A 16223-nucleotide genomic window follows, 5' to 3' on the forward strand; every position below is an offset into this window, starting at 1 on the left:
CCACGGTAACCTGTGTAGCATAATATGCAGCTCTGGATCCATATGTATCAAGCGTCTCGGAGTAGGAGTGCTGTGTGTGTGTGTGTGGTGGGGATGTTCAGAGCTGTATCTTATTTCATTAACTCCTATTATCCATTAAATGATGTAGAATAATGTTTCAACAATACTAGGTGTGTATTCATGTATTCAACAGATCAATAAATCCAATCCATCATCTGCTCAACAACATCTGCTTATCACATTATTATTATAGATTTAAAAAACATAACTAATCTATTTTTTATAAGGAGCATAGGCCTCTTGTATAATTAGTTTGGTCCTAAAAGATGTTCCCATATTTATTGTAAATCCCTTCACCAGATTTTAGTGTAGCTGATGGGACATACGGAAGTACAGAAGCCATAGGCCTATTAGTGTGGTCAAATTATGTTGTTGTATTTATTTTAAAGGATTTTAATAGGGATATCTTTCAACTTTCCTTATTGTATATTAACTGTGCTCCAACAAGATGTACACACATTTTTATTGTGAAGCGAAGGATGTGTTGGTTGTTAGGAAGAGGCATCATGGGGGCAGGAAGCCAGCTCTGCCCATCAGTACTTATAGGTCATGTCAACCACAGACCTCACACTCTTCTGTTTTCTCACGGCCAGTAAGGTCTCGCACCAAACTTCTCTGTCTTCACTCTGGCAATATTATTATTTATTTTATTTTACTCATTTAGCAGACGCTCTTATCCAGAGCGACTTACAGTTAGTGCATACATTATTTTATATTTATCATACTGGCCCCACGTGGGAATCGAACCCACAACCCTGGCGTTGCAAACGCCATGTTCTACCGACTGAGCTACATCCCTGCCGGCCATTCCCTTCCCTACCCTGGACGACGCTGGGCCAATTATGCGCCGCCCCATGGGTCTACCCTTGATAATATCTTATACCTTACCATTCTACTTTTTATTGGTGATTTGTTAGAAGGAACGAATGCTTGCATGTAAATGTCATTGTAAACCATACATCTGGAATGTGGTTTCATGTTTTCTTGTTTGTTTTACATTGCTGATTGCATATTCATTAGTTGTATTATGTAGAAGAGACCAGGATATGATATGAATTAATGTATCCATGTGAATCTTATTGTAAAACGTTTTGTTTTGCATTGTTACTATTGTTATGAGTGGAGATCCCACCTACTGCTACTTTGTAGTTGATTGATGGATTACCTGCCAATCAGATGAGAGCAAAAACTCAACACTATATTTGTTTTGTTCTAGCATGTAATAAGAACATTTAATATATTTTTTTTATGTTAATAACATGATACTGAGTTGCAGAAGTCCAGACGGGAGATGAGAAACGCCTGGATTAGGATCTGCTCCGCTTCCTGTGTGAAGTTGGATCGTACTTGTTTTGACAAGTTTCTCTGGTATCGAGTACTTCAGGATGGAGAGTTGATTCATGTTTATTTGATTGTTACAGTACTGGATTCAATGACAAGCGGTACGGGCGTAGCCTCTTGTCATCTGAATGACTTCCATAGAAAATCCCTCAGTTTATGATGCTCTCCAATCTACTTCTGTCCAACAGTTGCCAACCATTATTGAGTGTCCGACTACAATAGGATCCCCCTACATGGTATCATGTGGCACCCTAGCCAGGCCATTCCATCACGTACTCCTCCTAAGATTAGCAACAGTGGCCCCCAATCTATCTTGGCACACCGACCTTCTGGCCCCCCATCCGTGACCGACACAACATATGGCGTGTCCTTGTCCTCTGTCACTCACACACAGCTCATGATTTTACAGACATTAAGAAATCCTGTATCAAAAGTCGTTATATCAGTACTCTACGGATGTTGTAGAGCATGAACCTGCAGTAGCGAGTCACTGTTGAATTATTTTTTGTTGTTGTACTTTTTACTCCCCAATGACCACACTGCTAACCTTATGCCTGACCCTAACCTTAAACTCAAAAAAACACATTTATGTTTTGACTTTGTGGTAACGACTGCCTTCCATTTTTTAAGACATTTATTTTCATTGCCATTACATATTAGAAGGCAATCGCTGGCAATTAATTGTTGGGTTAACTTACAGGAACATGGGGTGTGTCACCCCACAAAAGGGGTTCTACAGAAAAGTTGGGAGCATGAACGTAGACAGAATAAAACCTTTAGATGGGTGGGTGATAACCAGGCGAGGCAGATGGGATTGTATGGCAGGGACTTTAGCCCCACGGTACCTATCCCTGTGAGTCCACCATGGCTACTCCCACCTCCAGTAGTTGATTTACAAGTGTTGGAGAGAGTACAGAAATACGGGGAGGGGTTTGATCCATCTGTTGCAATTTAATAGGCAACTGGAAACTGTAAATCCGTATTTTTTGGACATATATACAGATGGATCAAAAGACCCATGGACAGGTCAGACTGGATCAGCCTTTGTTAAACAGGAAAGTGGGGTGGCTGTCAGGAGACATATGACATTCCACCTGGCTGTGTACATTGAAGAGATGATGGCCATACTGTTGGCCTTGCTGTGGGTGGAGGAAGTCAAGCCAGACAGAGTAGTTATATGTTCTGACTCATGTGCTGTGTTGATAAGTCTGCAATCATTTAGCTCACATAGCAGACAAGGCCTGCTATATGAGGGAATTCAAATTCATGTCCGGATGAGACAGATGGGTGTCCATACAAGCTTTGCCTGGGTCCCGGCTCATGTGGGGGTGGAAGGGAATGAGGAAGTAGATGTGCTAGCTAAACAGGCCCTTAGGAGACAGGAGGTTAAGGTGCCAATGAGCAAGACAGAGGCTAAGGGAATGATATGGGCAGTGGTGGTGCAGAGATGGCAGGAGCAGTGAAACAGTGGCACTAAGGGCAGGCATCTATTCATTGTTTACATTTTAGTCATTTAGCAGGCAATGTCATCTAGAGCGATTTACAGGAGAAATTAGGGTTAAGTTGCTCAACGGCACATTGACAGATTTTTCACCTAGTCGGCTCGGGTTACTGGCCCAACGCTCTAAACCACTAGGCTACCTGCCGCCCCTATTCCAGGTACAGAGTAAAGTAGGGGAGGATGGTAGGAATGGACAGAAGAGAGGAGGCCATCCTTACAAGGCTAAGGGTGGGACACAGCCAACTGAATAAGTCATTAAATGTGATAGGAAAGCATCCAACAGGAAGGTGTGATTACTGCCAGGAAACAGAGACAGTGGAGCATGTACTGATACAGTGTGGGCAGTATGATAGGGAACGAGAGAGACTGAAACTGTATGAGGGATATTGGGTACAGGAATTGAGTTTGATAAGCATACTAGAACATCGTTAGATACAGTCTCAAATATTTAAATGTTTTAAGAGAAACGGGTCTGTCATATAGGATTTGCTGGCAGGTGGGATTTAGTTCCTCGATCCTTGTCGCTGGCCCACACTCCAGTACAGTAGGTGGCATAATGCACCATAACGTTGGATACCAACTGCGGATAAACCCCACAGAAGATGTATTTTCATTGTGAGCGGCCACTTCCGAGTATCTGGTCATATAATGGATAATCTGATTTTCAAATCAGTGGAGGTGAACAAGTGAACACTTTGGGAGGAAGGAGAGATCATTAACACTAGACACAGATTCCTACACATGATATAGTAGTAGGTTACCTTGCTGAAAGAAAAAAAATCCCAAGTTGTAGTCTTTTTTTTTTGTCTAGCCATTAACACGGAACAGAGGAATGTGGAGGATCAAATATGATAAAACCTAGGCATATACATTTTATACAGCATGCCTATACTGTTAAAAGGAAACCAAACTTACCGGATCCATTGTGGAAGCCAAGTTTTCTTCAGCGTTTCTTCATCAGACATTCCGGTTCACACTGGCCATGCAGTAGAAAAATACACAGCTATCTCAATTGAAGAGCTCGTGGCAGAGATATTAGAGAAAGGAGGATCTAGAAATCTCATTCGGCAATGAATGAACGTATAACGCCTCCCCCAGCAGACTGTCGGACATTCACGTTCACCTTGTCATGCTGGGTCACGCGGTTGCCAAACGAATCGTAACGCATTCCCTTCTCAGAGTCAGTGTATGAGTCCAGAAACCTGCATATTTTCCTGCACACTAGATAATGTCACGATTCCAAAGCTATACGATATTACAGAGAACAAGTAAATTATCTCACATATCGGTAAAGATTTGCAATGACAAATTCGTCTCCTTCTTCTTCTTCTTCTTCAGTGGACTTTAATGGTGGTTGGCATCCAATATCTTGCATTACCGCCTCCAACTGGACTATAGTATAAATCCATTATACTTTAGGGACAGGCAGAAATGAACGCAATTACTGTATTTCCCGGGGAGGGTCATGCTTTTTCAATTTCAGTCAGGGGGAAGAGTTTAGTTTTTAGTTTTTTTTCATTCCAGGGGAGGGTCATGTAATTTGTAATTGATTAAATGTAGGTATTTGTCACCATTTTTGAATCTACGTTTTGAATTACCATCTTACAACCCTCCTCTCTCTGTCTCTCTTTTCTCTCTCTCAATTCAATTCAAGGGGCTTTATTGGCATGGGAAACATATGTTAACATTGTCAAAGCAAGTGAAATAGATAATAAACAAAAGTGAAATAAACAACCAAAATTAACAGAATCATTACACTCACCAAAGTTGTTGGCAACCAACTTTAAGGTGCAATACCGCCACCAACTGGACTGGAGTGTGGACAAGAGACAGTGAAGGTCTAAATCCTGCCCAATGTTCTTGTCTCCTTAAGGAAACGAAATATATAATTAAATACTACATCCCCCTGAATATTTCCCCAGCAGTTCACTTAATCCTGGCTCTTCAACCCCATTACTCTTCAAAACGAATAACAATCGCTCCCTTTCCCTCACATATTTCTGGCACTGTTCTACTGTCTCCAGCTCCTCCTGACAATGATCACATCTCCCAGTCGGATGTTTCCCCACCAATTTCAATGTACTATTGAGCCTTGTGTGTCCCAGTCTCAGCCTTGTGACTACACTTTCCTCTCTTCTCTCTCGGCCTGAGGACCTCCCTGCCCCCACCTTTTCCTGGATCTTATACAGGTATCTTCCCTTTCTCTCCTTGTTCCACAAGTCTTACCATTTGTTTTTAACCACTGTTCTTATTAACCCCTTGGCTTCTGCTTTACAATTCCTTCTCAACATTACACACGTGCTGATTGCCTAGTCACTTTTACCCCTACCTACATGTGCATATTACCACAATTACCTAAACTACCTTGTTCCCCTGCACATTGACTCGGTACCAGTAATCCTTGAATATAGCCTCGTTATTGTTATTTTATTGTGTTACTATTTTCCTTGGCTACTTAGCTTACATTTTTTAACCCTGCATGGTTGGGAAAGGGCTCGGCAGTTACCTGTGTGTGCTTGTGATAAAACTTAATCCACAGTAATTTATTTATGTGGCTAAATGATGCTCTCTGGTGTATTTTGAACATTGAGAGTGAGCTCCTGCGGTTAGATTTTTTTTGCCTCTTGGGCGCCCAGCCACTGATTCACACAATTGACCAGTAATTTATTTATTATGCAGTTTATTTTTTTATTAATCAGTTACCCATCAAGGCATGGCCCCCTAGTTACCCACGTACCTCTTCTCCTCCCCCAATCTGACGATTGCCATGTCTACTTTCGCTCCTCCTCTCCGAAGCTCGAAGTCGCCGGACTACTAAGCTCGAAGTCGCCGGACTACCACCGGTCCTGGCAACCCATCATTACGCGCACCTTGCAACCTTCATTACGTACCCATCATTAGGCACACCTGGACTTCATCACTTCCCTGATTACTTCCCTTTATTTAGCCCTCTGTTGTCATCAGTCCTTAGGTGTTATTGGTTTTTCTCTCACGTTCAGTAAGCGTCCCATGGTTTTCTTTTGTATCTGTTCAGTATTAAAACTCACCTTCTACACCTGCTTTCTGACTCCCTGCGTATATGTTACAGAATAACACCTCCCAATATGGAAGCAGCAGAAGATTCAACCCTCTTCCAGACGGTTAACGAACAAGGTCATCTACTCCATCAACACCACGACCAGCTGGCTACACTGAGTACGGCCATGGAGGTCCTCCACGTTGAATGCCTCCTACCACGGGTTATCACAGTGAGCCAGCCCCCCAGCCTACCCAGTCGTCTGCCCAGGTCAGTGATGGCCGACTGTCCCTTCCGGAGAAATATGCCGGTACTCCATCGAAATGCCATGGCTTCCTACTCCAGTGCTCCCTCTATTTTGTCTATTAGACAGAAGCCCCCACCACCGAGGGGTCCAAGGTTGCCACGGTAATTTCCCTGCTGACCGGACGGCCGTTGGAGTGGGCTACAGCCTTCTGGGAGAGGAGGAGCTGGGTTCATATGAGAGGTTGTGTTCAGGGCGGTCTTCGACCATCCTCCAGAGCAGAGGGGGAGGTGACTAACTCTTCCAGCATCTGAATTCAAATTATTTTGAGTGAAATGCAGTTGATTGGTGGACAATGGTATAATCATATTTTCCTCATTATGACCCAAAATAAATGTGGAATGGCATGTGTAGACTTAGGCTGGGCTTGCTAATTGCTAACGTTAGCCAGTTGGAGCGTTGCATGCTGGGCGTTACAATGCAGTTTGGGAGTAGTATAACTGCCCAGCTAGGACCAGAACTCGGGTTGAGTGAAGACATGAACAGCTGAGCGTCAGCGCCGGGTGTCGTCATATGGACCAACACCATGCCGACCTTGATGGCGTCACAAGGATTTGTGTTACAGGGATAAGAGCTCGGGCCGATCAAGGCAACTACATGGAAGTTGATGAGAGATATTATTTACCTACATTAACATTGCTATCAATTGTATTGGGTTGCACAACAACAGTCTGCGTGATGCCATAAGTTTAATACAATTCAATTTAAACGTAATGTGTCAGTGGGCAGGAAGGTTGGTCATTACGAAGGGGGGAATTTGGAACAAAATCTAAAATAAAATAAGTCATGCACGTGCACCACATGTCGACAAAATGAATAATTTGTGGGGGACTTTTATTTTGACATGATGTAAGCATGAAGGAAGTGGGTATACAACAGACCAACGTTTAGAAAGTGTTTAATAATACGACGCTGGATTTTCCTAAATACAATTATGGGGTCAATAGCCAACAGTGGAAATAGATTAATACTCCTTTAAAAGTGCGTTCCCAGAAAAAACAATCTTGAATCCTTCCTCTGTTGTCTCTGTTCTGCAGATGCCAAGATCAATGCTCAGACAGAGAAGAAAGTGCTGCCGGGGCCAATAACGCCTTGAGCTGAATACCTGCTGTTTGCAGGTGAGCAAAACCTCACCTAACAGGACAGCCTCTCAGTTTGGCTCTCAAACCAAACTCTACCAAACTCTATTTGAGATTCTCAATTCATACATTATTTAAATTAACTTGGCTATCACCAAAAATTGTATGCATTGTGCATCCATCCTACTTTTGTGTGAAATATGTCTTGATTTTTGCCTTGTCATACCTGTTCCAGCCAAGGGGAATGTAAATATACATGTCCTTTTGCTAATCTCACAATTGGTAAACGTTGTATGTACTTATTTTATTTTCAGTCACACTGTGGCAAGAAATGAGATCCATGAAGTGAACATTGACAGCATATCTCAGCCTGAGTCCAGTAAAGGTAAAGAGGACTCACCTAGGGAGCTACTACACTAGCTAGCAAGCCATATGAATGATGCATTGAAATTAGCTACTCCCGAGGGGATCACTGTGGTAGCTAGCTACGGCTATTCTCAGACAAGAACGAACAAGCAAGCCCCTGTCTGAGAAGTGTTAAGTTGCGTCAATTCAAATCTGGTATTGGAACAATAAGAGGTCAATACACGTCTTCTAAAATAGACTAGTATTTTAATTAATGCAAAACACTTCAATGGTAAATATGATGTTCGTATATACGGGTCCACTGAAATACCACACAGGGCACTCAGAGAACTGGTCCATTGTTATAAGTTCTTCTTTAAATACTCTGACAGAGATAGTTCCCGCTCCCTGCTGGCTTATCAGAGTAGAGGCTGGGCGTGGTTTAGACTTACTCAGCCTATCGTTGGTGCACAGGCTGGTCCCAGCCCCTTGGCGCTTCACTGTTGCCAGGTGTTTAGTTGTTTTGCAACTTGTCCAGAGAGTCAGCAACCGCAGACATCTTTGTAGCAGAACGCATGTCCTTGAGCGTTCTAACAAAGAAGCAGTGTGTATGTGAGACACAAGCCTTATCTCACCCTACTCCCTAACAGTTCCTCACATTAATCACAGCTTGTTATGTTAAACAATTGATATCAGTACAGTACAAACCTATTATGTTTAATCATCAATGCTTTCTTATTAAGCTAACAGCACATCTAAAATATAAGAGAATAATTTCCCACAATCCCCCTTTTCACACCTACTGGGTGTGAACCCAAAATAAGAAAACCCAAAATAAGAAATTTCAGGGAAATTTAGGATTCCCCCTTTTGACACCCACTAGGGTGTCACTCATTAAAATACAATACAAACAAAAATAACCACTTGTATTAATAGGCAATAATGATAATTTAAAAAAAACTTAAGTCCTTCCATCTACACCTAACTTTTACTAGGTTGGCTACTAGCCACCCAGGAACTTCAAACCTTCACATAAGGAAAGACAAACATTCACAATGGTTAACTTGATTAATAAAGCATAAAACACAAACAGGGAAGTACATTTTGGCCCCCCTTTAGACACCCTCTAGGGCAGGGTTCTTCAATTCCGGTCCTGGAGGGCCGAAACACTTCTGTTTTTTATTTCTACCTGGTAGTTAATTGCACTCACCTGGTGTCCCAGGTCTGAATTAGCCCCTGATTAGAAGGAGAGGATGAAAAACAGAGGTGTTTCGGCCCTCCAGGACCGGAATTGAAGAACCCTGCTCTAGGGTGTCACTCCACCACCTCACCAATAGCAAACCAAGGGTCATCCTTTGTCAACCCCATCTCAGTGTCTGCATCTCCTTCTTGAGCCCCTAGGAGGGGCATCATACCAGCCGTATGCCCGACATCTGTAACAGACTTTCTCAGACAAGGAATTACACAGGCAGTACAGCACATTAATATTAGAAACACAACTACTAGGGTCAGAAATCCAGTAACCACCAATGATGCGAACTTACCAAACCACTCCCCCAACCAGGAGAACAGTCCGTTTCCCTCCATTCCAGCCATGGTCTTCATTTCAGCTGATAGCCAATTCTTAATCGACACAAATCACCCCCTAGTCCTTCCTGACTCTCCAAAAGCCACACTCTCGCTGTCTCCAGCCCCTCCCCTCACGGCTCTCCCTCCTGTGTCCAGTCGGAACAGGCTTTGTCTGCTTTTCGTTTTAGCGTTTCCAATATTCTGCCGTTATTTAAAGTACGTTAGTCTATTTATTTAAATCAAATTATTCCCACCTAATTAGTTAAAGTCGGTGCATATTTATATTTCAACGATAAACCAAATTATTTCAGTCTAATTATTTAACTAGTATTTTGCAGGGTCAAACATCAAATGTTAAATAAAATACTAAACCAAATTGCTTCAACATAATTATTTAAAACCAGTATTATGCTATGTCAACGTTACAGTTCAGTTATATCAGTTCAAACGTTTCAGTTTAGTCATACTAGTTATTCATTATTCTACCTTTATATTCCCAATTGTTATTAACGGGTTATATGGTTTAAGCAACCAGACTTTAACTCCTAATTAGTTTTCTATCAAGGTATACAGGTTTATTAATTTTAATAACCCACATCCACTCTTTTATTACACTGGGATCATTCGCACTCATGCATACAACACCCTATACTTTAAAGTGCTCCTCCGATCTGGGTGGTACCCCCAGTACAGCTCCCTGCCGAAGTGCAACACTATAGTGTACTTTAAAGTGCTCCTACGATCCTAGCCGTACTAGTTACAGACCTTGCCGATAGCGCAACACTATTTAAAATTGTAAGTGTCCCTCTGATCCTAGCCGTACCCTCGTAGTTACGATCCTTGCCAGTAGCGCAACACTTTTAATCCAATAATTCCCTATATCCCACAGTTTCCACCCCTGGGGGTCCTAGCCTGGGGATTTCAGTATTTTCCCCGATCCTAGCCGTACCTAGCCCTCTGGTACGTGCCGGTGGAACAATACTCTATGGTACCATGGTTTAACATCACATTCACTACAGGTTTGCATGTCACAATATGGTGCTTATCTACTCATAATAATTTGTATAATATAATTCATAATTTAGTTCACTTACATCAGATAGGTGTTTCACAAAATTAATTTGGATAAAGCCAATGTGCAGAACTTTAGTTATATAACAATAGGTGTCTGCTTACCTGTTTTTAGTAGTCCGGACTCTTTGTGAAACACACCGTCCAATGACAGATGTCCAATGGGCCGGACAATACCCAGCGAAGTCCCTTCTACCAGATCACGTCGGGGTCACCAATTGTTAAGTTGCATCAATTCAAATCTGGTATTGGAAGAATAAGAGGTCAATAGACGTCTTCTAAAATAGACTAGTATTTTAATTAATGCAAAACACTTCAATGGTAAATATGATGTTCGTACAGTGGGGGAAAAAAATATTTAGTCAGCCACCAATTGTGCAAGTTCTCCCACTTAAAAGGATGAGGCCTGTAATTTTCATCATAGGTACACGTCAACTATGACAGTCAAAATGAGATTTTTTTTCCCAGAAAATCACATTGTAGGATTTTTTATGAATTTATTTGCAAATTTTGTTTCTGGTGTCCTTTGACAGCTCTTTGGTCTTGGCCATAGTGGAGTTTGGAGTTTGAGTTTGTGGACAGGTGTCTTTGTATACTGATAACAAGTTCAAACAGGTGCCATTAATACAGGTAACGAGTGGAGGACAGAGGAGCCTATTAAAGAAGAAGTTACAGGTCTGTGAGAGCCAGAAATCTTGCTTGTTTGTAGGTGACCAAATACTTATTTTCCACCATAATTTGCAAATAAATTCATTAAAAATCCTACAATGTGATTTTCTTGAGAAAAAAATTCTCAATTTGTCTGTCATAGTTGACGTGTACCTATGATGAAAATGACAGGCCTCTCATCTTTTTAAGTGGGCTGACTAAATACTTTTTTCCCCCACTGTATGTCAATTTGTTTGTAAATGTTATTCGAACATCACACATAAGATGCAGTGTTTTTTGGTGAATATTTGTTGTGCATTTTGTTGTAGAATTCCAGCTAATACTAGCTAGCAACTTACTGTGTCTGGTGGGGGGTTTGTATATTTTGTACACTGCGTGAGTGCAGAGTTGGATGGTGAGCCGTGCATTGCATGACGTGCAATGTTGTGCTGTTCCAATCAGGTACATTGTTAAAGATATTATATTGTAATTGTCTTATTTTGGTAACTACATGCCCAGTGAACAAGCACCAAACCAGCGTGCGTGAGTGCAGAGTTGGATGGTGAGCCGTGCACTGCATGACGTGCAATTTTGTGCTGTTCCTATCAGAATAAAGCTCCATGACTGGTGTTACAAGATGGAGTTCGTGTTGATGATTGATTGTACACAACGCAAGAAGAGTACTGTTACACATGGACAGAGTCGACCTGATCCTAGATCAGCACTCCTACTCTGATGGCGAATTCTCTCTCTCTGATCATCCTTTCTATAATTTCAGATTGACCCCCTGGTCTATGATTAGTAGATGTGGGTGAGTGGACGTACAGATCTGGGACTAGCTTAAAAACAGCAGCTCAACTATTGGCAAGGATATATTTGACATCCAATCACCATGAGCAATGCTTTATTCTGCATTCAACACTTCTATTGTGGTCTCCCCTCAATCTATTACAGTGGAGGTGAGCACCTATCAGATCCCCCTGATTCTGACCATCACTGAGGCCAGGAAGAAGTCAGCCAAGTTCATCACCATGCAACGCTCTACTGATCGAGGTAGAATATGCTTTGACTAACAACTGACTGACTGAGGCAGGCAGACACGCACACTCACATTTGGCTTGACCTTTCTCAATTAAATTAAATGTTATCATGGTCAGAAGACTTACAATAGAGAATGATTATATTCCCTCAGGGGACAGTACCAGACATTGTAAGGGGGCTGTTGCATGTTTAGAAGTTTGGAATACATTATTTTCTATATTAGTTCGGGGTTCATCTAATCCTGACCTGACAGTGTGGCTTTCAACTAATCTATTTTGTTTTCCAACCCTCAGGAGACCATGAGAAGGGAGTGGGTCACCTGACCAACACCATTGCTGTGTGTGGTTAACTCCAGCAGCTCCAGCAGACCTCTTCCTGTCTTGTAGAAACGGGCCACTGTCCGCCAGGTGAGGATGCTCTCCCATGGAAGGGCTGTTGTGGCACCAAAATGCCTGAAAGTTGCCTGGGAGTGCTGATCTAGGATCAGGTCAACTGTCCATATAATACTAGTATTCATTATGATCTTTAGTCTATTCTTAGTCTGGATTGTTCTCTTGGGTCAAAGTGGACTTTGTACATTCATGAAATATGATTAGTAGTGTAAAACCATATGTAGCTAGCTAGCACTGTAGTAGTACCTAATATAGGATCCTTGTATCAGCATTAATTCGTCAGGGCATGGACTCTACAAGGTGTCGAAAGTGTTCCACAGCGATGCTGGCCCATGTTGACTCCAATGCTTACCACAGTTGTGTCAAGTTGGCTGGATGTCCTTTGGGTGGTGGACCATTCTTTATACACACGGGAAACTGTTGAACATGAAAAACCCAGCAGTGTTGCAGTTCTTGACACAAACCGGTGAACCTGGCACCTACTACCATACCCCGTTCAAAGGCACTTAAATATTTTCTTACACATTCACCCTCTGAATGGCACACATTCTCAATTCTCTCAAGGCTTAAAAATCCTTCTTTAACCTGTCTCCCCCCTTCATCTACATTGACTGAAGTGGATTTAACAAGTGACATCAATAAGGGATCATAGCTTTCACCTGGTCAGTCTATGACATGGAAAGAGCAGGTGTTCCTAATGTTTTGTACACTCACTGTAGTTTATTGATCCTGAACCACAATGTGTCTAAAAAAGGTAGTAAAGAATAATTTGATAATCAAACATAGAATATTATTACACTGAACAATATGGTATTGCGTAATATAACATTTTAATAAAAGGCAATTGCGCAATAATGACTGACAGCAATACAAAGTAATCATTAAACATATCAGGAGCACTCGGTCCTAGAGCAAAAAATATGAACTGCTGTTATCAATATTATCCATGTTAGTCGCTGAGAAAAGTTTGTGTAATCAAAAATATAGAAATGCAAAATCACAATGATAAAGAGAAATATTTTTATTTTTTCTATTTAACCTTTATTTAACCAGGTAAGCCAGTTGAGAGCAAGTTCTCATTTATAACTGCGACCTTGCCAAGATAAAGCAAAGCTGTAAATATACTGTAGATTACTATCATGACAAGGACAGATCATTCAAATACAGCATTCACTCAAAAGTTGAAGTTCATGGTCTGGAAAACTTCTAGATGTGGTAGCAATATGATTGTTAAGAGAACAGAGGTGTAAGGCCTAGCTTTGGTTTTGGTGCCATAGCTCTTCAGTCCATGTTCTGTGGTGGTTCTCTTCAGTCCATGTTCTGTGGTGGTTCTCTTCAGTCCATGTTCTGTGGTGGTTCTCTTCAGTCCATGTTCTGTGGTGGTTCTCTTCAGTCCATGTTCTGTGGTGGTTCTCTTCAGTCCATGTTCTGTGGTGGTTCTCTTCAGTCCATGTTCTGTGGTGGTTCTCTTCAGTCCAGGTTCTGTGTTGGTTTTCGCCAGTTTTCATAATCAGAGGACTGAGTCTTTTTGAGGGGCTGTGTCACTGGGGGAGTCCCTCACACTCTGAAAGAAGACACACTGAATGAACACTTTACACACCACTATATCTAACATGTTTACAGACACACACAATCTACATTACAAGAGACTTACTGCCAGTGTCGTAGTCAGGTGACCTGGTCCTCATGTTCAGACCTGTATATGTGTCACTGTTATGATCAGGATGGACACAGAGGTAACAGTGAAAATAGTATGAAAGCGTCTGTCATGACACAGTCAATTAATGCCGGCTGGTGTGAAGTTGGAGTTGATACTCAGGGTGTAATAAGAAAATAAAGTGTAGTGATGTAGTAAATTAATGTCACCAGGTGTGGAGGTTTAACTGATATAATCACCTGTGTGTCTGCTGTGGCATCACTTCCTCCTGTGGATCTCCTGTAAAGAGGGACAGAGTGAGTTCTGCTCTCTACTGACCTTTAGGGGTTGATATGTTACAAATACAATACATGTAAATTAAATGCTGACCTCTTCAGAGTGCAGCAGATTGTGATTAGAAGAGCTCCAGCAGTCAGGACAGCCCCCACCACAGGAACCCAGGGAAACACTGCTGCAGGATCATTAATACATGATGTTAGAAAATACTTCTGTCAAATCAATGTATATGACATCATGCAATACTTACATGAAACATGAATATGGACATGATTGGAAGTCTCTCTCCCTATAATGTTGAGAGCTTCACAGTAGTATTCTCCACTGTCCTCAGAGCTGATGTTAGGAGTTTAAAGAACTCAACTCAATACAAGAGCACACACCATACAAGTGAAGTTTAAAACTGTCATTTATTTACAAATACTCATAAATGAGTCTCTTCAGGAGAGTGGAGATTCTCGTATACTTATGCAGTACAGGAGTATCTAACTGCATCCTCTCCGCTGACTCGGTCTAGGAACAGGTAGTTATTTTGGTTGTTTACGAGTTGTCCGTTCTTGTACCAGATGTAGGTGGGGTTGTCAGTCAGAGTACAAGTGGTTCTACAGGTCAGTAACACTGCCTTTCCTTCTGTCACCATGGCGGAAGACGCCTTCACCTGCAGACCTGGGATTAAAAACATACCGCATTACATTAGTGACGTCAATTCTAATCATATGAAGCAAAACATTCATTATATTCAGTGCATTCGGAAAGTATTCAGACCCATTGACTTTTTCCACATTTTGTTACGTAACAGCATTATTCCAAAATTGATTAAATTGTTTTCCCCCCTCATCAATCTACACACAATACCCCATAATGACAAAGTAAAAACATATTTATAGACATTTTTGAATATTTATATATAAAAAACAGATCACATTTACATAAGTATTCAGACCTTTTACTCAGTACTTTGTTGAAGCACCTTTGGCAGCGATTACAGCCTTGCGTCTTCTTAGGGAAGACACTACAAGCTTGGCACACCTGTATTTGGGGAGTTTCTCCCATTCTTCTCTACAGATCCTCTCAAGCTCTGTCAGGTTGTATGGGGAGCGTCGCTGCACAGCTATTTTCAGGTCTCTCCAGAGATGTTCAAGTCCGGGCTCTAGCTGGGCCACTCAAGGACATTCAGAGACCTGTCCCAAAGCCACTGCTGTGTTGTCTTGGCTGTGTGCTTAGGGTCGTTGTCCTGTTGGAAGGTGAACCTTCGCCCTATTCTGAGATCCTGAGCGCTCTGGAGCAGGTTTTCATCAAGGATCTCTCTGTACTTTTCTCTGTTCATCTTTCCCTTGATCCTGACTAGTCTCCCAGTCCCTGCAGCTTAAGAACATCCCCACAGCATGATGCTGCCCCCACCATGCTTCACCGTAGGGATGGTGCCAGGTTTCCTCCAGACATGACACTTGGCATTCAGGCCAAATATTTTAATCTTGGTTTCATCAGACCAGATAATCTTCTTTCTCATGGTCTGAGAGCCCTTTAGGTGCCTTTTGGCAAACTCCAAATGAGCTGTCATGTGCCTTTTACTGAGGAGTGGCTTCCCTCTGGCCACTCTACCATAAAGGCCTGATTGGTGGAGTGCTGCAGAGATGGTTGTCCTTCTGGAAGGTTCTCTCATCTCCACAGACGAACTCTGGAGCTCTGTCAGGGTGACCATCGGATTCATGGCACCTTCCTGACCAAGGCCCTTCTCCCCCAGTTGCTCATTTTGGCCAGGCGACCAGCTCTAGGAAGGGTATTGGTGGTTCCAAACTTCTTCCATTTAAGGATGATGGAGGCCACTGTGTTCTTGGTGACCTTCAATGCTGCAGACATTTTAGTTAGCGAGTTATTAGGCCAGTTATAGATAAGTATAAGTCAGAAATGTTACTGCTTCCT

General features: G+C 42.1%; 1 protein-coding gene across 1 annotated transcript in view; it reads right to left on the reverse strand.

Annotated features, from left to right (window-relative positions):
* LOC311119879 (uncharacterized protein) overlaps window positions 1-3938 on the reverse strand; it is a gene marked incomplete at its 3' end in the record, with an annotated part of 19182 nt that extends 15244 nt beyond the window's left edge. Inside the window, exon 1 of the mRNA XM_084194530.1 lies at window positions 3818-3938. Within this exon, the coding sequence (XP_084050656.1) occupies window positions 3818-3826 (9 nt within the window). The 5' untranslated portion in view covers window positions 3827-3938. The remainder of the gene's footprint in view (window positions 1-3817) is intronic.
* Between the last annotated feature and the right edge of the window lie 12285 nt (window positions 3939-16223).

This window comes from Coregonus lavaretus (assembly GCF_964263955.1).
Source record: "Coregonus lavaretus genome assembly, contig: HAP1_SCAFFOLD_55, whole genome shotgun sequence".
Lineage (NCBI taxonomy): Eukaryota > Metazoa > Chordata > Actinopteri > Salmoniformes > Salmonidae > Coregonus > Coregonus lavaretus.